General features: G+C 47.6%; 1 protein-coding gene across 1 annotated transcript; it reads right to left on the reverse strand.

Moving 5' to 3' along the window:
- Window positions 1–698: 698 nt before the first annotated feature.
- Window positions 699–21328, reverse strand: LOC147119244 (uncharacterized). The gene is made up of 2 exons (XM_085984053.1): window positions 21281–21328; window positions 699–4295 (listed from the first exon to the last, which is right to left on the reverse strand). Exons 1-2 carry the CDS (start codon window positions 21326–21328, stop codon window positions 3099–3101), a joined length of 1245 nt encoding a protein of 414 aa, XP_085840179.1. The 3' UTR covers window positions 699–3098.
- Between the last annotated feature and the right edge of the window lie 809 nt (window positions 21329–22137).

Below are 22137 nucleotides of genomic sequence, written 5' to 3' on the forward strand. Positions count from 1 at the left end.
AAGGTGGAAAGTGGTGAAAAACGCCACTAGCGATGCTTCAAAACTCACGGACAGAGAAATCCACTTCATCAGTGCCCCTGCCACAGGACTCAATATCCACCCCCTCCACCACTGGTGCACTGTGTCTGCAGTATGTACGGTCTACAAGATGACCACAGTCAGGCCGTGTGGAGTCAAAGGTCAGGCAGCAGAATGGATGGAAAGATCACAACAAACTTCCCTTAACTCCAACCCTCTGATTTCTGTTTTGTAGCCATCTTTCCATCCATTCTGCTGCCTGGCCCTTCACTCCACACGGCCTGACCTTGGTCATCTTCTAGATCTTACATACTGTTTATGGATAGCAAGCTGGTTACAAAACAGAAAACAGAGAGCAGGGGTTGGGAGTAGCTACTCAGACTGGCAAAAGGTGGGAAGTGGTGTTCCACAGGGATCGATGCTGGGACCAGTGTTGTTCACCATTTACAGAAACAATTTGGACTCAGGAATCAGAGGTACAATTCCAAAATTTGTCCATGACACCAAATTGGGACAAATGTAAGAAGTCACACAACACCAGGTTATAGTCCAACAGCTTTATTTGAAATCACAAGCTTTCGGAGCGCTGCTCCTTCGTCAGGTGAAGTGGAGAAATGCACTTCTCCACTTCACCCGACGGAAGAGCAGCGCTCCGAAAGCTTGTGATTTGAAATAAAGCTGCTGGACTATAACCTGGTGTTGTGTGACTTCTTACATTTGTCCACCCCAGTCCAACTCCGGCATCTCCACACCATGACCAAATTGGGAGGTAGAGTTAACACTGAGGAAGACTGTGACAAAATCATGGGTTAAACTCCCTTCCTAACAGCACTGTGGGAGCAACTTCACCACACGGACTGCAGCGGTTCAAGGCGGCAGCTCCTCACCACCACCTTCACAAGGGCAACTAGGGATGGGCAATAAATGCTGGCCTTGCCAGCGACGCCCACATCCCATGAACGAATATTTAAAAAATGCAAGACTTCCAGAATGGGAGGGCAATTAGCAAATTAATTTTAAGAAAGGTGGTGCATTTTGGTAGGAATAATAAGGAGGCCGCATACTACTTAGAAAATAAGAATCTAAATGGGGTAGAGGAGCAAAGGGATCTCGGGGTCCAGATACACAAATCACTAAAAATAGCGACGCAGGTTAATGAGGCCATAACAGGAGCAAACAATGGACTGGGGATCATTTCTAGAGGGATAGAATTAAAAAGCAGAAAAGTTATGTTAAACTTGTATCGAACCTTGGTTAGACCACACTTGGCATACAGTGCACAGTTCTGGTCACCATATTATAAAAAGGATAGAGGCACTGCAGTGGGTGGAAAAAGGCTTTGCAAGGATGATCCCAGAACTGAGATGATATACTTATCAGGAAAGGCTGAACAGGCTGGGGCTCTTTTCTCTAAAATAAAGAGGAGGCCGATGGGTGACCTGATCGAGGTCTTTAAGATTATGAAAAGGTTATATAGGGTGGACCTGGAGAAAATGTTACCACTTGTGGGGGGAGTCCAAAACTACAGGTCAAAAATATAACAGTCTCCAATAAATCCAATGGGGAATTCAGGAGAAACTTCTTTACCCAAAGAGAGGTCAGAATGTGGAACGTGCTACCACAAGGAGTAGTTGAGGTGAATAGCACAGATACATTCATGGGGAAGGTAGATAAGCACATGAGGGAGAAAGGAATAGAAGGATATGCTAATAGGGTTAGATGAAGAGTGGTGGGAGGAGACTCGTGTGGAGCAGAAACACCGGCAGTGACCAGTTGGGCTGAATGGCCTGTTCCTGTGCTGTAGACTCTGTAATTCTATGTAACTCTGTGTAACTATGTCTTCTGACTCCTGACATAGCTGGAAAAGATTTTACTATTATTACCACAATTGTGCACCATCTTCATGTCCAAAGATCTCTGAGCCTCTCTAATGGCTGCTTTTGACTCCCTCAATTGTGGGTGATATTTGTCCCTATTCTCCTGTAAACTGAACTCATCTTGTTACAAATTGGGTTCAATGTAAGACAGTTCGGGGAGTCAGGCATCATAGACCTATGCTGGCCGGTAAAACCCCAGACGGTTCCTCAGTAAGGATTCCTCTGGTTCCTCGCCATATATTTGTCAGGATACCGAAGCCCAGCTTTCGCACCGTCCACTCCTGGAGGCCCCACTCCCTGAGCCTACAACCTTCAGCAGGGTCAGTGGTGGAGTTCCACAGCGGGAGTGATCCCAGAGTAACTGTCGGGATCGCACCCCGTGGATGTTCCGGGTTGTGTATTTTTAGTTATCCTGGTGACTAACACACACACATCAATAAAACAGGGAATTCCTGGAAACACGCTGCAGGTCCTTCTTTATCTGGAGATCAAATGTCTGTTGTATAATTGTACCAGCAGTTAACAGGCTCCTGTGAACTCCTCCCTCTGCTATTTTAATGCAGACTTTAACCAATTTATTTTAAACAGGTTTATTTTAAATGGGTTAATGCCTGCCTTAAAATGGTAGACTCAGGACTGTCAGGTAAACACTTTAAATCTTCATAGAATAATTGCCAATCATTTTTAGACTGGAAACTTAAACCTGCCATTTGACTTTCAGTCAGGAACAGATCGCAGTTTGACACCAATCTCTGATTTGACAGCACGTTCCCTGCATTCACCGTTGTTCATCCTGACTCTAAGCACAGTTGTAAAGGAGCCTTCTGTTCCGTGCCTTGGAGCTCTGAACCATGGAAGAGAGCGGATGGGACACATTTCTTACAGGCCTCAAGATTAACCCTCACGGAGCCGTTGCTGTCAATGAAGAGAGACGAGAAAGACCAAAGTGTCATTTGCCCCTCTCAGTGTGGCCCTGAAGGACTGTGTCCAGGCTGAAGTTCTGTTCCCGCCGTACGATCCTCCCCCAGATTGTCCTTTGAGCTCCGGCCAGGTGATGCTGAACACTCAGGTGGGAAAGACAAAAATCTACAACAATGTGTTTAACACAAAGCTGACACATATCCAGAATATTAAACTCCAGCCCAATTATAGGGGTTATTAACCTCAGCAGAAATAAATCCCAACTGTCACAATTAACATGGTTCAGTCCTGGATGTGATTAACAGCAGCAATAACAGCAGAATCCAACCCCTGCAGTGAATTGTGAACTCGCTGGTGTCTCAGCAGGGTGGATGACTGAGTGAATCCCTTCCCACATACGGAGCAGGTGAACGGCCTCTCCCCAGTGTGAACTGGCTGGTGTCTCAGCAGGGTGGATGACTGAGTGAATCCCTTCCCACACATGGAGCAGCTGAACGGCCAATCCCCAGTGTGAGTGCGTTTGTGTTGTATCAGTTTCCTTTTGCTTTTAAAACTCTTCTCACAGTCAGAACATTTAAAAGGTCTCTCATCAGTGTGAACAAGTTGATGATCAGTGAGGTGGGATGAGCGAGTGAATCCCTTCCCACACACGGAGCAGGTGAACGGTCTCTCTCCAGTGTGGGTGCGCTGGTGTACAGTGAGTTCAGATGACTGCCTGAACCCAGTCCCACAGTGAGAGCACCTGAACGGTCTCTCGTCAGTGTGAACACGTTGATGGCACATCAGTTCCCCGGAACTTTTATAGCACTTCCCGCAGTCCGAGCATTTAAAAGGTCTCTCCTCAGTGTGAACTCGCTGGTGTGTCAGCAGGTTGGATGAATTAGTGAATCCCTTCCCACACTCGGAGCAGGTGAACGGCCTCTCCCCGGTGTGAGTGCGCTGGTGTCTCAGCAGACCAGTTGCACTTTTAAAGCTCAGCTCACACTTAGAACATTTAAAAGGTCTCTTATCAGAGTGAACAAGCTGGTGTTTCAGCAGGTTGGATGACTGAGTGAATCTCTTCCCACACACGGAGCAGGTGAACGGCCTCTCCCCAGTGTGAACTCGCTGGTGTATCAGCAGTGTGGTTGAATGAGTGAATCCATTTCCACACACGGAGCAGGAGAATGGCGTGTCTCCAGTGTGAACTCGCTGGTGTCTGATCAGGTAGGATGAGTGAGCGAATCCCTTCCCACACATGGAGCAGGTGAACGGCCTCTCCCCGGTGTGACTGCGTCGATGAGTTTCCAGGTGGGACGGGCAACTGAATCCCTTTCCACAGTCCCCACATTTCCACGGTTTCTTCGTGGTGCGGGTGTCCTTGTGTCCCTCCAGGTTGGACAATCGGTTGAAGCCTCGTCCACACACAGAACACGTGTACGGTTTCTCCCCGCTGTGAATGGTGCGATGATGTTTCAGGCTGTGTAACTGGTTAAAGCTCTTTTACAGTCAGTGCACTGGAACACTCTCACTCGGGTGTGTGTGTCTCGGTGCTTTTCCAGTCACTGATGTTTGAAATCTTTTCCCATAGAAAGAACAGAGAAAAAGGCCGAGGATATTCAGGTCCTGATGAATTGAGCGACTCTGTCAGATCTTGACGTGATGTTTGGTTTGAGTTTCCCGTCTGTCAATCCTCCCCTTCTCACAGCCTGTAAAATGAGTTTACAAAAGTCATTACTGGAAGTACAGGATAGAAATTCAAAACAGACAATTCTAGTTTCCATGGAACATTCTTTCCTATCTTGTTCCCCCAAAGCTGTAAATCCCCGTCCCACACACTCTCCCTGTGCTGAAATCCAAACCCATCGCACCATCTCCAACATTTCTTTCCTCCACGCCCAGTTTTCCCCCTCCCTCTACTCTGGTTGGATTCAGTTCTCCACCCGCTGTGTGCAGAGTGAGAATAAAATCAATGAGTCAATGATTGTCTCTCCTGGTCACTGGGACCCTGAAGCCCCGCCCACTCCCTGTTCCTGTACCAAGATGGCCACGCATGCGCTGTGCTGCAGGTAGAACCGGCATGTCTTTCCTCCACCAAGATGGCGGCGCATAGCCCGGGCCTATCACCGAGAAAAAGCCTCACCGCTGCCCTCCGGTGGAACACAGACCGGGCCGCGGGATCTCATTTGGGCCCGAGGCCGTTTTCCAACTTTATAAACCCTGAGGCGTGGCCTACCCGCAGTTTATTAATCTCCCGACCCCGCTCCCGCCGACCTGCAGCTCCGCCCGGCGACCTCACGAAGCTTGCTTTGTAAAGTTGGCGAGGGACGCGTGACCCAGGCCCACCGCCTGATTGACGGGAGCTTCTGACCAATAGGGAGCGAGCGGGGCAGGGCTGGAGGAGCGAGCCGGCGGCGGGTCCTCCAACCAATCGGGGAGCCCGAGGGGCGGGACTGGCGCCGGCTGATTGTCTGATCTGCAGGGCAGCGAGTTTCTCCAGTCCTATTTTGAGACTCTCCAGCCAGGGGAAACAACCTCATAGCATCTACCCTGTCGATTCCCCTCAGAATCTTATGTTCCTATGAGATCACCTCTCATTCCTCCAGGTCCCATCAAGGACTACCAGGGCAGGTACAGCACAGGTTAGATACAGAGTAAAGCTCCCTCTACACTGTCCCATCAAACACTCCCAGGGCAGGTACAGCAAGAGATAGATACAGAGTAAAGCCCCCTCTACACTGTCCCATCAAACACTCCCAGGGCAGGTACAGCACGAGATAGATACAGAGTAAAGCTCCCTCTACACTGTCCCATCAAACACTCCCAGGGCAGGTGCAGCACGAGATAGATACAGAGTAAAGCCCCCTCTACACTGTCCCATCAAACACTCCCAGGGCAGGTACAGCACGGGTTAGATAGAGTAAAGCCCCCTCTACACTGTCCCATCAAACACTCCCAGGGCAGGTACAGCACGAGATAGATACAGAGTAAAGCCCCCTCTACACTGTCCCATCAAACACTCCCAGGGCAGGTGCAGCACGGGTTAGATAGAGAGTAAAGCTCCCTCTACACTGTCCCATCAAACACTCCCAGGGCAGGTACAGCACGGGTTAGATAGAGAGTAAAGCCCCCTCTACACTGTCCCATCAAAGACTCCCAGGGCAGGTACAGCACGGGTTAGATACAGAGTAAAGCTCCCTCTGCACCGTCCCATCAAACACTCCCAGGGCAGGTACAGCACGGGTTAGATACAGAGTAAAGCTCCCTCTACACTGTCCCATCAAACACTCCCAGGGCAGGTACAGCACGGGTTAGATACAGAGTAAAGCTCCCTCTACACTGTCCCATCAAACACTGCCAGGGCAGGTACAGCACGGGTTAGATACAGAGTAAAGCTCCCTCTACACTCCCATCAAACACTCCCAGGGCAGGTACAGCACGGGTTAGATACAGAGTAAAGCTCCCTTTACACTGTCCCATCAAACACTCCCAGGGCAGGTACAGCACAGGTTAGATACAGAGTAAAGCTCCCTTTACACTGTCCCATCAAACACTCCCAGGGCAGGTACAGCACGGGTTACATACAGAGTAAGGTTCCCTCTGCACTTCAGCCAATGTCCCAGATTCCTCCATCACCATCCCTGGATATGTCCTGTCACACTGGCAGGACAGACCCAACAGGGCTGGTGGTGGTACAGTGGTATACAGTTGGGAAGGAGTGGCCCTGGGAGTTGTCAACATTGACTGTGGACCCCATGAAGTCTCATGGCTTCAGGTCAAGCAAGGGCAAGGAAACCTCCTGCTAATTACCACCTACCGCCCTCCCTCAGCTGATGAATCAGTACTCCTCCGTGTTGAACACCACTTGGAAGAAGCACTGAGAGTAGCAAGGGCACAGAATGTACTCTGGGTGGGGGACTTCAATGTCCATCACCAAGTGTGGCTCGGTACCACCACTACTGACTGAGCTGTCCCATTCCTGAAGGACATAGCTGCCAGTCTGGGCCTGCGACAGGTGGTGAGAGAACCAACACGAGGGGAAAAACCTACTTGACCTCGTCCTCACCAATCTACCTGTCGCAGATGCATCTGTCCATGACAGTATTGGTAGCAATGACCACCGCACACAGTCATTGTGGAGACGAAGTCTCATCTTCACACTGAGGACACCCTCCATCATGTTGTGTGGTACTACCACCGTGCTAAATGGGATAGATGCAGAACAGTTCTAGCAGCTCAAAACTGGGCATCTATGAGGTGCTGTGGGCCATTAGCAGCAGAATTGTATTCCAACAAAATCTGTAACCTCATGGCCCGGCATATCCCTCACTCTACCATTACCATCAAGCCAGGTTTAATAAGGAATGTAGAAGAGCATGCCAGGAGCATCACCAGGCGTACCTAAAAATGAGGTGCCAACGTGGGGAAGCTGCAACACAGGACTACATGAATGCTAAAAAAAAGTAGAAGCAGCATGCTATAGACAGGGCTAAGCAATCCCACAATCAACAGATCAGATCAAAGCTCTGCAGTCCTGCCACATCTAGTCATGAATGGTGACCATTAAACAACTAACAGGAGGAGGAGGCTCCATGAATATCCCCATCCTCAATGATGGTGGAGCCCAGCATGTGAGTGCAAAAGACAAGGCTGAAACATTTGCAACCATTTCCAACCAGAAGTGCCGAGTGGATGATCCATATCGGCCTCCTCTTCAGGTCCCCAGCATCACAAATGCCAGTCTTCAGCCAATTCGATTCACTCCACGTGATATCAAGAAACAGCTAAGCGCACTGGATACAGCAAAGGCTATGGGCCCCGACAACATCCCGGCTATCATGCTGAAGACTTGTGCTCCAGAACTAGCCCCACCTCTAGCTAAACTGTTCCATTACAGCTACAACACTGGCATCTATCCGACAATGTGGAAAACTGCCCAGGTATGTCCTGTCCACAAAAAGCAGAACAAATCCAATCCGGCCAATTACCGCTCCATCAGTCTACTCTCAATCATCAGCAAAGTGAGGGAAGGTGTCATCGACAGTGCTATCAAGCGGCACTTACTCACCAATAACCTGCTCACTGATGCCCAGTTTGGGTTCCGCCAAGACCACTCGGCTCCCGATCTCATTACAGCCTTGGTCAAAACATGGACAAAGGAGCTGAATTCCAAGGTGAGGTGAGAGGTAAGCGTGACTGCCCTTGACATCTACAAGGCACAAGTAAGTAGTGTGATGGAATAGTCTCCACTTGCCTGGATTAGTGCAGCTCCAACAACACTCAAGAGCCTCAACACCATTCAGGACAAAGCAGCTCGCTTGATCAGCTCCCCGTCCACCACGTTAAACATTCACTCCCTCCACCACCGGCGTACCGTGTCTGCAGTGTGTACCATCTACAAGATGCACCCCAGCAACTCGCCAAGGCTTCTTCAGCAGCACCTCCCAAACCCGTGACCTCGACCACCGAGAAGGACAAGCGCAGCAGGCGCATGGGAACACCACCACCTCCAAGTTACACCAAGTCACACTTCATCCTGACTTAGAAGTATATCGCTGATCCTTCATCGTCGCTGGGTCAAAATCCTGGAACTCCCTGCTTAACAGCACTGTAGGAACACCTTCACCACACGGACTGCAGTGGTTCAAGAAGGCGGCTCACCACCACATTCTCAAGGGCAATTAGGGATGGGCAATAAATGCTGACCTTGCCAGCGATGCCCACATCCCATAAAAACGAATACATTTTGATTTTAAAAACACTGTCCCCACCATCAAATACTCCAGTGCAAATACAGCATGGGTTAGATACAGTGTAAAGCTCCCTCTACACTGTCCCATCAAACACTCCCAGGGCAGGTGCAGCACGGGTTAGATACAGAGTAAAGCTCCCTCTACACTGTCCCATCAAACACTCCCAGGGCAGGTGCAGCACGGGTTAGATACAGTGTAAAGCTCCCTCTACACTGTCCCATCAAACACTCCCAGGGCAGGTACAGCACTGGTTAGATACAGTGTAAAGCTCCCTCTACACTGTCCCATCAAACACTCCCAGGGCAGGTACAGCACGGGTTAGATACAGAGTAAAGCTCCCTCTACACTGTCCCATCAAACACTCCCAGGGCAGATACAGTATGGTTTAGATATAGTCACTGACACCAATCTCTTCCTGTCTGATATAAACCAATCCCACAGGCCCAGAAAGATTAAACTCAGCCAGTTACTTGGATTGGACTTGTCTCCATTCCCGTGCCGAGGGGATTGCTGTACCAGATGGGAGGTGAATCATTTGGGGACTTTCGATTCTCCAATTCCCATTCCCCTTCTTTCTGGTGGATAATGGAGGTGCCACTGTGTGTAATGTGCAAGTCAGTAAGAATTGTCAGTGAGGATTAATCAGCACTTTCTAACTGGAGATGTTAATCAGTGGAACTTTTCAGAGAATAAATTGTAGATTTTGTACCAAAGGTCAATTTAGGGTTAAAGTAAAATTCATAAGAAATTATTTGACAATAAAATTATGAAAGTCCTGAATTAAGGGGAAAGATCAAAGACAATGATTCTTAAAGGGACACTGCAGCCCCAACAAGTCAATCAGCTATATATCCAGAATATTAATAACCCTATAACAGGCTGGAGTTTAACATCAGCAGATGGCTTGTAATAAGGGAACAGCTATAATCATGGGGGATTTTAACTTTCATATTGACTGGACTAATCAAATTGGGCATGGCAGCCTTGAGGAAGAGTTCATAGAGTGTATTAGGGACGGGTTCCTTGAGCAGTATGTAACTGAACCAACCAGGGGGGCAGGCAATCTTAGATCTGGTCCTGTGTAATGAGACAGGATTAATAAAAAATGCCCTAGTAAAGGATCCCCTTGGAATGAGTGACCATAATATGGTTGAATTCCAAATTCAGTTTGAGGATGAGAGAGTTGGATCTCAAACCAGCGTACTGAGCTTAAATAAAGGAGACTATGAAGGTATGAGAGTAGAATTGACTAAAGTGGACTGGGAAAACAGATTAAAGTGTAAGACGGTACAAGGGCAGTCGTCTACATTCAAGGAGATATTTCACATCTTTCAAGATAAATATATTCCACTGAGGAAAAAGGGGAGTAAAAGAAAAGACAGCCATCCATGGCTTAGTAAAGTAATAAAGGATAGCATCCGACTGAAAACAAGGGCATATAAATTAGCCAAATCTAGTGGGAGGATAGAAGATTGGGAAGCATTTAAAACCCAGCAAAGAATAACTAAAAGATTAATTAAGAAAGGGAAGATAGATTATGAAAGTAAACTAGCAAAAAATATAAAAACAGATAGCAAGAGTTTCCACAGCTATATAAAAAGAAAAAGGGTGGCTAAAGTGAACATTGGTCCCTTAGAGGATGAGACCGGGAAACTAGTGGTGGGGAACATGGAGATGGCAAAGACGCTGAACAAATATTTTGTATCAGTCATTACAATAGAGGATACTAAAAATATCCCAACACTGGACAAACAGGCGGCAATGGGGGGGGGGGGGGGCGGCGGGGGGGAAAAAGAGTAAACACGTTTAAAATCACTAAGGAGATGGTACTCGGTAAAATAATGGGACTTAAGGCGGATAAATCCCCCGGACCTGATGGCCTACATCCTAGGGTCTTGAGAGAAGTGGCGGTAGGGATTGTGGATGCATTGGTGATTATTTTCCAGAACTCCCTGGACTCAGGAAACGTCCCGGCAGATTGGAAAACTGCTAATGTAACATCCTTATTTAAGAAGGGAAGTAGACAAAAAGCTGGAAACTATAGACCAGTTAGCCTAACATCTGTGGTTGGCAAAATGTTGGAGTCCATTATTAAGGAAACAGTATCAGAGCATTTGGATAAACATAATTTAATAGGACAGAGTCAGCATGGTTTTATGAAGGGGAAGTCATGTTTGACAAATTTGCTCGAATTCTTTGAGGATGTAACATACAGGGTGGATAAAGGGGAACCAGTGGATGTCGTGTATTTGGACTTCCAAAAGGATTTGACAAGGTTCCACACAAAAGATTACTGATCACGATAAAAAAAATCACAGGATTGGGGGTAATATACTGGCATGGGTGGAAGATTGGCTATCTAACAGAAAACAAAGAGTTGGGATAAATGGTTCGTTCTCGGGCTGGCAATCAGTAACTAGTGGTGTTCCGCAGGGGTCAGTGCTGGGACCCCAACTCTTCACAATCTATATTAACGATTTGGAGGAAGGGACCGAGTGCAACATATCCAAGTTTGCCGACGATACAAAGATGGGAGGGAAAGCAGTGAGTGAGGACATAAAAAACTGGCAAAAGGACACAGACAGGCTAAGTGAGTGGGCAGAGACTTGGCAGATGAAATATAATACTGGAAAGTGTGAGGTTATGCACTTTGGCAGAAAAAATCAAAGAGCAAGTTATTATCTAAATGGAGAGAAACTGCAAAGTGCTCCAGTACAAAGGGATCTGGGGGTCCTGGTGCATGAAACACAAAAAGTTAGTATGCAGGTGCAGCAGGTGATCAGGAAGGCCAATGGAGTCTTGGCTTTTATTGCAAGGGGGATGGAGTATAAAAACAGGGACATCTTGCTGCAGTTATACAGGGTATTGGTGAGGCCACACCTGCAATACTGCGTGCAGTTTTGGTTTCCATATTTAAGAAAAGATATACTTGCTCTCGAGGCGGTTCAGAGAAGGTTCACTCGGCTGATTCCGGAGATGAGGGGGTTGACGTATGAGGAAAGGTTGCGTAGGTTGGGACTCTACTCATTGGAATTCAGAAGAATGAGAGGCGATCTTATCGAACCATATAAGATTGTGAGGGGGCTTGATCGGGTGGATGCGGTGAGGATGTTTCCACTGATGGGTGAGACTAGAACTAGGGGGCATAATCTTAGAATAAGGGGCTGCCCTTTCAAAACTGAGATGAGGAGAAACTTCTTCACTCAGAGGGCAGTAAATCTATGGAATTTGCTACCCCAGAGAGCTGTGGAAGCTGCAACATTAAATAAATTTAAAATGGAGATAGTTTCCTAGCAGATAAGGGAATTAGGGGTTATGGGGAGAGGGCAGGGAAGTGGACGGGAGTCTAGATTCGGATCAGCCATGATCCTATTGAATGGCGGAGCAGGCCTGAGGGGCCGTATGGCCTACTCCTGCTCCTACTTCTTATGTTCTTATGAACATGGTTCAGTCCTGGATGTGATTAACAGCAGCATCCAACCCCTGCAGTTACTTGTGAACTTGGTGTCTCAGCAGGTTTGATGACTGAGTGAATCCCTTCCCACACACAGCGCAGGTGAACGGCCTCTCCCCGGTGTGAACTCGCTAGTGTGTCTGAAGGCTGGAAGAACAAGTGAATCCCTTCCCACACACGGAGCAGGTGAACGGTCTCTCCCCAGTGTGAGTGCGCTGGTGTACAATGAGATTGGATGAATACCTGAACCTCTTCCCACAGAGGGAGCAACTGAAATGGTTTATCGTCAGTGTGAACTCGCTGGTGTTGAATCAGTTCCTCAGAGCTTTTAAAGCAGTTCGCACAATCGGAGCCTTTAAAAGGTCTCTCGTCAGTGTGAACTCGCTGGTCTCTCAGAAGGTGGGATGAATTAGTGAATCCCTTCCCACACACTGAGCACGTGAACGGCCTCTCCCCAGTGTGAACTCGCTGGTGAGTCAGCAGGTTGGATGACTGAGTGAATCCCTTCCCACACATGGAGCAACTGAATGGCCTCTCCCCAGTGTGACTGTAGCGATGAGTTTCCAGCTGGGTTGGGGAAATGAATCCCTTCCCACACACGGAGCAAGTAAATGGCTTCTCCCTGGTGTGACTGTGTCGATGAGTTTCCAGCTCAGACAGGTAATTGAAACCCTTCCTACAGTCCCTACATCTTCACAGTTTCTCCGTGGTGTGGGTATCCTTGTTTCTCTCCAGGTTGGATGATCGGTTGAAGCCTCGTCCACACACAGAACACGTGTACGGTTTCTCCTCGCTGTGAATGGTGCGATGTTTTTTCAGGCTGTGGAACTGGTTAAAGCTCTTTCCACAGTCAGTGCACGGGAACACTCTCCCTCGGGTGTGTGTGTCTCGGTGCTTTTCCAGTCACGCTGATGTTGCGGTGATGTTTGGTTTGTGTTTCCTGTCTGTAAACCCACCCCTTCTAATACCCTGTAAAAGGAGTTTACAAGAGACATCACTAAGTACAGGATAGAAATTCAGAACAGACAATTCTAGTTTCTGTGGAACAATCTTTTGTCTCTTTTTCCCCAACGCTGTAAATCCCCGTCCCACACACTCTCCCTCCTCCCTGTGCTGAAATCCAAATCCATCGCACCATCTCCAATATTTTTCCTTTTAACCGACTTTTCTTCCTCCCCCTGAAGGTGTTGACTCTGATGGGTTCAGTTCTACACTCATGAGGGACTGGAAGCCAGCACCCTGCAGGGACCGGACTCTGTCATACAATAATGGCTTCAGAAGAGAAATTGAAGAAACTATTTGAAAAAAGGTGTGGTGGTGAAATGTTGGGCGGTGCTCAGCATCTCACACATTGTGTAAGGTTAACATTCCACATGTCTGAACCTTTCATTCCGTCCCTGATGTGGGCATCTCTTGAGCTGGCACTTCTTGTCCCATTATACCGAGTTGGTGCAACAGGAGAGCCGGGGATCAGGGAGATTTTGGACAGGAAGCACACAGCACGGACATTACACTGCAGGTGGGATATACGAGAGCGTTACAGTGAAGGCTTCGGGCACTTTATTAAACACACCCACAGCAAAGCACATTAATCTGATGGGAGACCACTGACACACGAGCAGCCAGCGGTGTGGAGCCTCCTGAGAGTCCGGCCCCTTTCCAGCCAGTATTTACAGGAGCTGGGACACAGTCTCATTAAAATCACTGATATATTTGTTCACACAAACCAACACCCAAAAATTGCTGAATGATTTCTCCCAGATGCTCCCTGACCAGTCTCCATTTCTCCTCCATTTACAGACGCTCCCCGACCAGTCACCGTTTACAGACGCTCCCGGGCCAGTCACCGTTTACAGACGCTCCCGGGCCAGTCACCGTTTACAGACGCTCCCGGGCCAGTCACCGTTTACAGACGCTCCCGGGCCAGTCACCGTTTACAGACGCTCCCGGGCCAGTCGCCATTTGTCCTTCATTTACAGACGCTCCCTGACCAGGCTCCATTCCTCCTCCATTTACAGACGCTCCCTGACTCACTTCCTGTCTGTCCCGGAGTTTGGCGCTTTGTTGAGATTCGGGCCGGAGTGCAACGGGAACCCGCGGGTGGGGGCGGATAATGTTCACTGCTCTTATAATCGGGCCTGGGGCCGCACTCGGGGTGTGAAGCCTGCGTCCCCCCGGGGTTTATTAACCCGCCTTTACCTGCTGTAGTCTGTCGACTTCGGACTCGTCGCCCAACAATCAGCCTCTCCCACGCATGCTCAGATCACCTTCTGTTGTTCAGGTTTAAAGGTCAAGCCCCGCCCCCACACACTCCGATTGGTTGGAGGACACGCCCCGCTCTTCCTATTGGTCCGGAGCTCCCGTCAATCTGAGCTGAGCATGCGCGGACCTTGACAGCAGCCGCTGACACATCAGGTGAGAGAGCTCAGGGAGCGGGTTCATGAACCCCGGGGGGGACGCGGGCTGCTCACACCCCGAGCTCAGGGAGCGGGTTATATTATCAACATTTTATTTTCTGTATCTGATAAACCATTGCTAACTGAAATACTGAGTTGCATACAATCAAGGAAAGGGAAATCAGTTGAGTTCTTTCTTTGAAATATTTCCGAACATACGAATTAGGAGCAGGAGTGGCCACTCGGCCCTTCGAGCCTGCTCCACCATTCAATGAGATCGTGGCTGATCCGATTACTCCAGTTTCCCGCTACCCCCCAATAACTTCTCAGTTTCTTGCTGAAATAGTTCTACTTTTTGTGGCTTCTTCTTTCAATCTACTATTTCATGAGTGAATTACAGTATTTTACTGTGACATGTCAGTCTTTTTGAAAGTGCTGTACTACAAAGTATTGACACTTTTACAAAAATAGAATGCTTATGTTTTGTGTTCTTTTGGACTCTTTCTGGGCTTTTGAATAATTTATATTTTAGCCCAAGAAGCTTCTTGGCTGATTGGTGGATTCATGTTGCTTTAGAAAGTGGTGTTCCACAGGGATTGATGCTGGGACCACTGTTGTTCACCATTAGAAACATAGAAGGAGTAGGCCATTCGGCCCCTCGAGCCTGCTCCGCCATTCAATGAGATCATGGCTGATCGTCCAAATTCAGTACCCTGTTCCTGCCTTCTCTCCATATCCCTTGATCCCTTTAGTCTTAAGAAATATATCCAACTCCTTCTTCAATATATTTAATGAATTGGCCTCTACTGCCTTCTGTGGTAGAGAATTCCACAGGTTCACCACTCTCTGGGTGAAGAAATTCCTCCTCATCTCTGTCCTAAATGGCTTACCCCTTATCCTTAGACTGTGACCCCTGGTTCTGGACTCCCCGACCATCGGGAACATCCTTCCAGCATCTAGTCTGTCTAGTCCTGTTAGAATTTTATAAGTTTCGATGAGATCCCCTCTCATTCTTCTAAACTCTAGTGAGTACAAGCCCAATCGACTCAATCTCTCCTCATACGTCATTCCCGCCATCCCAGGTATCAGCCTGGTGAATCGTCGTTGCACTCCCTCCATGGCAAGAACATCCTCAGATAAGGCGACCAAAACTGCACACAATACTCCAGATGTGGTCTCACCAAGGCCCTGTACAACTGCAGCAAGACATCCTTATTCCTGTACTCAAGCCTTCTCGCTACGAAGGCCAACATACCATTTGCCTTCTTAACTGCCTGCTGCACCTGCATGCTTACTTTCAGCGACTGGTGCACAAGGACGCCCAGGTCTCGTTGCACTTCCCCTTTTCCCAATCTATTGCCATTCAGATAATAAACTGCCTTCCTGTTTTTGACACCAGAGTAGATAACCTCGCATTTATCCACATTATATTGCATCTGCCATGCTTCTGCACAATCACCCAACCTATCCAAATCATACTGGAGTTTCTCGGTCTCCTCCTCACAGCACACACGCCCACCCAGCTTTGTGTCATCTGCAAAATTGGAGATATTACATCTAGTTCCCTCATCCAGATCATTAATATATATTGTGAATAGCTGGGGTCCAAGGACCGATAGCTGCGGTACCCCACTAGTCACTGCCTGCCATTTGGAAAAAGAGCTGTTTATTCCAACTCTTTGCTTTCTGTCTGCCAACCAGTTCTCTATCCAAGTCAATACCTTGCCCCCAATCCCATGTGCTTTAATTTTACACGCTAATCTCTTATGCGAGACCTTATCGAAAGCCTTTTGAAAATCCAAGTACACCACATCCACTGGTTCTCCCTTATCTATTTTACCAGTTACATCCTCAAAAAATTCCAGTAGATTAGTCAAGCACGATTTACCTTTTGTAAATTCATGTTGACTTTGTCCGATCCGGTCACTTTTTTCCAAGTGCTCTGCTATTACATCCTTTATAATGGACTCTAGCATTTTCCCCACTACCGATGTCAGGCTTACCGGTCTGTAATTCCCCGTTTTCTCTCTACCACCCTTTTTGAACAGTGGGGTAACATTAGCTACCTGCCAATCCATGGGTACTGTTCCAGAGTCTATCGAATTTTGGAAGATGACCAGCAATGCATCTACTATTTCTAGGGCCACTTCCTTAAGTACCCTAGGATGTAGATTATCAGGCCCTGGGGATTTATCGACCCTCAATCCCATCAATTTCCCTAACACCATTTCCCTACAAATACTGATTTCTATCAGTTCCTCCCTTTCATTAGACCCTATCTTCCCCGATATCTCTGGGAGGTTATTTGTGTCCTCCTTTGTAAAGACCGAACCAAAGTATGTATTTAATTGGTCTGCCATTTCTTTGTTCCCCATTATAAATTCCCCTGATTCTGACTGCAAGGGACCTACGCTTGACTTCACCAATCTTTTTCTCTTCACATATCTATAAAAGCTTTTACAGTCAGTTTTTATGTTCCCTGAAAGCTTTCTCTCATACTCTATTTTCTCCCTCTTAATTAATCCCTTGTCCTCATTTGTTGAATCCTAAACTGCTCCCAATCCTCAGGTTTACTGCTTTTTCTGGCCAATTTATATGTCCTCTCCTTGGATCTTATGCTATCCCTAATTTCCCTTGTTAGCCACGGTTGAGTCACCTTTTTTGTTTTATTTTTATGCCAAATTGGAATGAACAAATTCTGTAGTTCATTCATGCGATCTTTGAATGTTTGCCATTGTCCATCCTCTGTCAACCCTTCGAGTGTCATTCCCCAATCAATCCTTCCCAACTCTCACCTCATACCATCGTAGTCCCCTTTATTTAAATTCAGGACCCTAGTCTCTGAGTCAACTATTTCACTCTCCATCTTAATGAAGAATTCTATCATATTATGATCGCTCTGACCCAAGGGGCCTCGCACAACAAGATTGCTAATTAATCCTTTCTCATTACATAATACCCAGTCTAAGATGGCCTGATCTCTAGTTGGTTCCTCGACATATTCGTCCAGGAAACCATCCCGTATACACTCCAGGAATTCCTTCTCCACGTGTTGTTACTAATTTGGTTAGCCCAATCTATATGTAGATTAAAGTCACCCATGATATCTGCTGTGCCCTTATTGCACGCTTCTCTAATTTCCCGTTTAATGCCATCCCCGACCTCCGCATTACTGTTTGGACGTCTATATACCACTCCCACTAACGTTTTCTGCCCCTTGGTATTTTTCAATTCTACCCATACAGATTCCACATCATCAGAGCTAATATCCTTCCTTTCAATTGTGTTAATCCCCTCTTTAACCAGCAATGCTACCCCACCTCCTTTTCCTTTTTGCCTATCTTTCCTGAATATTGAATACCCCTGAATATTGAGTTCCCAGCCTTGGCCGCCCTGGAGTCATGTTTCCGTAATCCCAATCATATCATATTCGTTCACCTCTATTTGCACAGCTAATTCATCCACCTTATTACGAATGCTCCTTGCATTAAGACACAAAGCCGTCAGGCTTGTTTTTTAATGCTCTTAGATCCTTTAGAATTATTATATACCGTGGCCATGTTTGATTTAAACCCTTGATTTCTCTGACTGCCACTTTTGTTTTTCTCCTTCCTGTCTTTTGCTTTTATCCTTGTTTCCCTTTCCTCTGTCTCTCTGCTCAGGTTCCCAACCCCCTGCCATTTTAGTTTAAACCCTCCTCTAGAGCATTAGCAAACACTCCCCCAAGGACATCGGTCCCGGCCCTGCCCAGGTGCAAACCGTCCATTTTGTACTGGTCCCACCTCCCCCAGAACCGGTTCCAATGTCCCAGGAATTTGTATCCCTCCCCCTTGCACTATTCCTCTAGCCACGTATTCATCTGAAATATCTTTCTATTTCTACTCTGACTAGCACGTGGCACTGGTAGCAATCCTGAGATTACTACCTTTTGAGGTCCTATTTTTTTAATTTACCTCCTAACTCCATTGACAGAAACGATTTGGACTTGGGAATCAGAGGTACAATTTCAAAATTTGTCAATGACACCAAATTGGGAGGTAGAGCTAATACTGAGGAAGACTGCGACAACATGCAAGAAGACATTAATAAACTTGCAGAATGGGAGGGTAATTGGCAAATTAATTTTAAGAAAGGTGGTGCATTTTGGTACGAAGAATTACTACTACTTGGAAAATAAGAATCTAAATGGGGTAGAGGAGCAAAGGGATCTCGGGGTCCAGATACACATATCACTAAAAGTAGCGACGCAGGTTAATGAGGCCATAACAGGAGCAAACAATGGACTGGGGTTCATTTCTAGAGGGATAGAATTGAAAAGCAGAAAAGTTATGTTAAACTTGTATAGGACATTGGTTAGACCACACTTGGTGTACAGTGCACAGTTCTGGTCTCCATATTATAAAAAGGATATAGAGGCACTGGAGAAAGTGGAAAAAGGCTTTGCAAGGATGATCCTAGAACTGAGAGGATATACTTATCAGGAAAGGCTGAACAGGCTGGGGCTCTTTTCTCCAGAATAAAGAGAAGGCCGATGGGTGACCTGATCGAGGTCTTTAAGATTATGAAAAGGTTATATAGGGTGGACCTGGAGAAAATGTTTCCACTTGTGGGGAGTCTAAAACTACAGGTCATAAATATAACACAGTCTCTAATAAATCCAATGGGGAATTCAGGAGAAACTTCTTTACCCAAAGAGAGGTAAGAATGTGGAACGTGCTACCACAAGGAGTAGTTGAGGTGAATAGCACAGATACATTCATGGGGAAGGTAGATAAGCACATGAGGGAGAAAGGAATAGAAGGATATGCTAATAGGGTTAGATGAAGAGTGGTGGGAGGAGACTCGTGTGGAGCAGAAACACCGGCATTGACCAGTTGGGCTGAATGGCTGTTCCTGTGCTGTGGACTCTGTAATTCTATGTAACTGTGTAACTATGTCTTCTGACTCCTGATGTAGATGGAAAAGCTTTTACTATTATTACCACAATTGTGCACCATCTTCCAAAAGATCTCTTAGCCTCTCTAATGGCTGCTTTTGACTCCCTCAATTGTGGGTGATATTTGTCCCTATTCTCCTATAAACTGAACTCAGCTTGATCCGAACTGGGTTCAATGTAAGACAGTTCGGGGAGTCAGGAATCATTCACCCCGAGACCTACGCTGGCCAGTGAAATCCCAGACGGTTCCTCAGTAAGGATTCCTCTGGTTCCTCAGTGTATATTTGTCAGGATACTGAAGCCCAGCTTCCTTACCGTCCACTCCTGGAGCCTACAACCTCCAGCAGGGTCACTGGTGGAGTTCCACAGTGGGAGTGATCCCAAAGTAACTGTCGGGATCGCACCCCCGTGGGTGTTCCGGGTCGTGTATTTTTAGTTATCCTGGTGTCTAACACACACACATCAATAAAACAGGGAATTCCTGGAAACACACTGCAGGTCCTTCTTTATCTGGAGATCAAATGTCTGTTGTATAATTGTACCAGCAGTTAACAGGCTCCTGTGAACTCCTCCCTCTGCTATTTTAATGCAGAATTTAACCAATTTATATTTTAACCTGCCTTACAATGGTAGACACAAAACTGTCACACAAACACTTTAAATCTTCATAGAATAATTGCCAGTCATTTTACACTGGAAACTTAAACCTGTTTCACTTTCAGTCAGGAACAGATCGCAGTTTTACACCTCTTCTTCTTAGGCAGTCCCTCGGAACCGAGGATGACTTGCTTCCGCATTAAAAATGAGTTGTCAGGTGACTGATGAGTCCATGCGGGACCTACAGTCTCTGTCACAGGTGGGGCAGACAGTGGTTGAAGGGGCAGGTGGGTGGGGTATTGGGTTGACGTGCGCTCCTTGTGCTGCCTGCGCTTGGCTTCTGCTTGCTCCCGGTGAAGAGACTCGAGGTGTTCGGCGCCTTCCCGGATGCTTCTCCTCCACTTTGTGCGGTCTTGGGCCAGGGATTCCCAGGTGTCGGTGGGGATGTTGCACTTTTTCAAGGAGGCTTTGAGGGTGTCCTTGAAGCGTTTCCTCTGCCCACCTGGGGCTCTCTTGCCGTGTCGGAGTTCCGAGTAGAGCGCTTGTTTTGGGAGTCTCGTATCGGGGATGCGGACGATGTGACCCGTCTATCGGAGCTGATCAGGCGTGGTCAAATCTTCGATGCTGGGGATGTTGGCCTGAGCGAGAACACTGATGTTGGTGCACCTATCCTGCCAATGGATTTGCAGAATCTTGCGGAGGCAGCGTTGGTGGTACCTCTCCAGTGCTTTGAGGTGCCCGCTGTACATTGTCCATGTCTCTGAGGCATACAGCAGGGCGGGTATCACTGCTGCTCTGTAGACCATGAGCTTGGTGCTGGGTTTGAGGTCCTGGTCTTCAAAAACTCTCTTCCTCAGGCGACCGAAGGCTGCACTGGCACACTGAAGGCGGTGTTGGACTTCGTCATCGACGTCTGCCCTTGTTGACAGTAGGCTCCCGAGGTATGGAAAGTGGTCCACCTTGTCCAAGGCCTTCTCATGGATTTTGATAATCAGGGGGAAGTACTGTGTGACAGAGGCAGGTTGGTAGAGGACCTTTGTTTTACGGATGTTTAGTGTAAGGCCCATGCCCTCATACGCTTCAGTGAAGGTGTTAACGATGGTTTGGAGTTCGACCTCCGAGTGTGCGCAGACGCAAGCATCGTCTGCATACTGTAATTCGACGAGAGAGGATGGGACGACCTTGGATCTGGACTGGAGGCAACGGAGGTTGAACAGTTTCCCATTTGTTTTGTAAATTAGCTCCACTCCAGCGGGGAGCTTCCTGAGGGTGAGATGGAGCATTGTCGCAAGGATGATTGAGAAGAGCGTTGGTGCGATGACACGGCCTTGCTTGACCCCGGTCCGTACATGAATTGGCTCTGTGGCTGAACCATTTGTCAGGATCATGGCTTGCATGTCGTCGTGAAGCAGGCGGAGGATGGTGACAAACTTTTGAAGGCAGCCGAATTTGAGGAGGACACTCCATAATCCCTCACGGTTGACAGTGTCAAGGCCTTTGTGAGATCAAAGAAGGCCATGTACAGTGGTTGGTGCTGTTCCTTGTATTTCTCTTGTCATTGGCGCGCGGTGAAGATCATTTCCATTGTGCCCCCTAGTGGGCGGAATCCGCATTGCGACTCTGGGAGGAGCTCTTCAGCCACTGGGAGAAGGCGATTGAGGAGGATTCTTGTGATGACTTTCCCTGTGGCAGACAGCAGAGAAACTCCTCTGTAATTACCGCAATCGGACTTGTCACCTTTCTTGAAGATGGTCATAGTTACAGTGTCTCTGAGATCCCCTGTCATGCTCCCCTCCTTCCAGAGAAGAGAAATTAGTTCATGAATTCGCGCCAGTAGTGCTTCTCCTCCATGCTTTAGTGCCTCAGCAGGGATTCCATCTGCTCCTGAGGTCTTATTGTTCTTCAGTTGTCGGATGGCCTTTTCAACCTCATGCCGGGCTGGGGTTGTGCTGAAATGGTGGCGGGTCGCATGCTGCGGGATGGAGTTGAAGACACTCTCGTCGAAGACAGAGTCTCGGTTAAGGAGATCTTCGAAGTGCTCCTTCCAGTGTGCAATAACTGTGCACCCTGTCCTTGATGAGTACCTCTCCGTTCTTGGCCCACAGTGGGGTAGGACCTTGGGTGCTTGAGCTGTAGGCGGTCTTGACTGCGTTAAAGACTCCATGTGGTTGTCGGCTAGCTGCTGGATCTCCTGCGCTTTCTCCAC

The sequence above is a fragment of the Somniosus microcephalus genome, chromosome 4 (assembly GCF_052327205.1).
Source record: "Somniosus microcephalus isolate GS21.2 chromosome 4, FLI_Smic_1.0, whole genome shotgun sequence".
In the NCBI taxonomy this organism is placed as follows: Eukaryota; Metazoa; Chordata; class Chondrichthyes; order Squaliformes; family Somniosidae; genus Somniosus; species Somniosus microcephalus.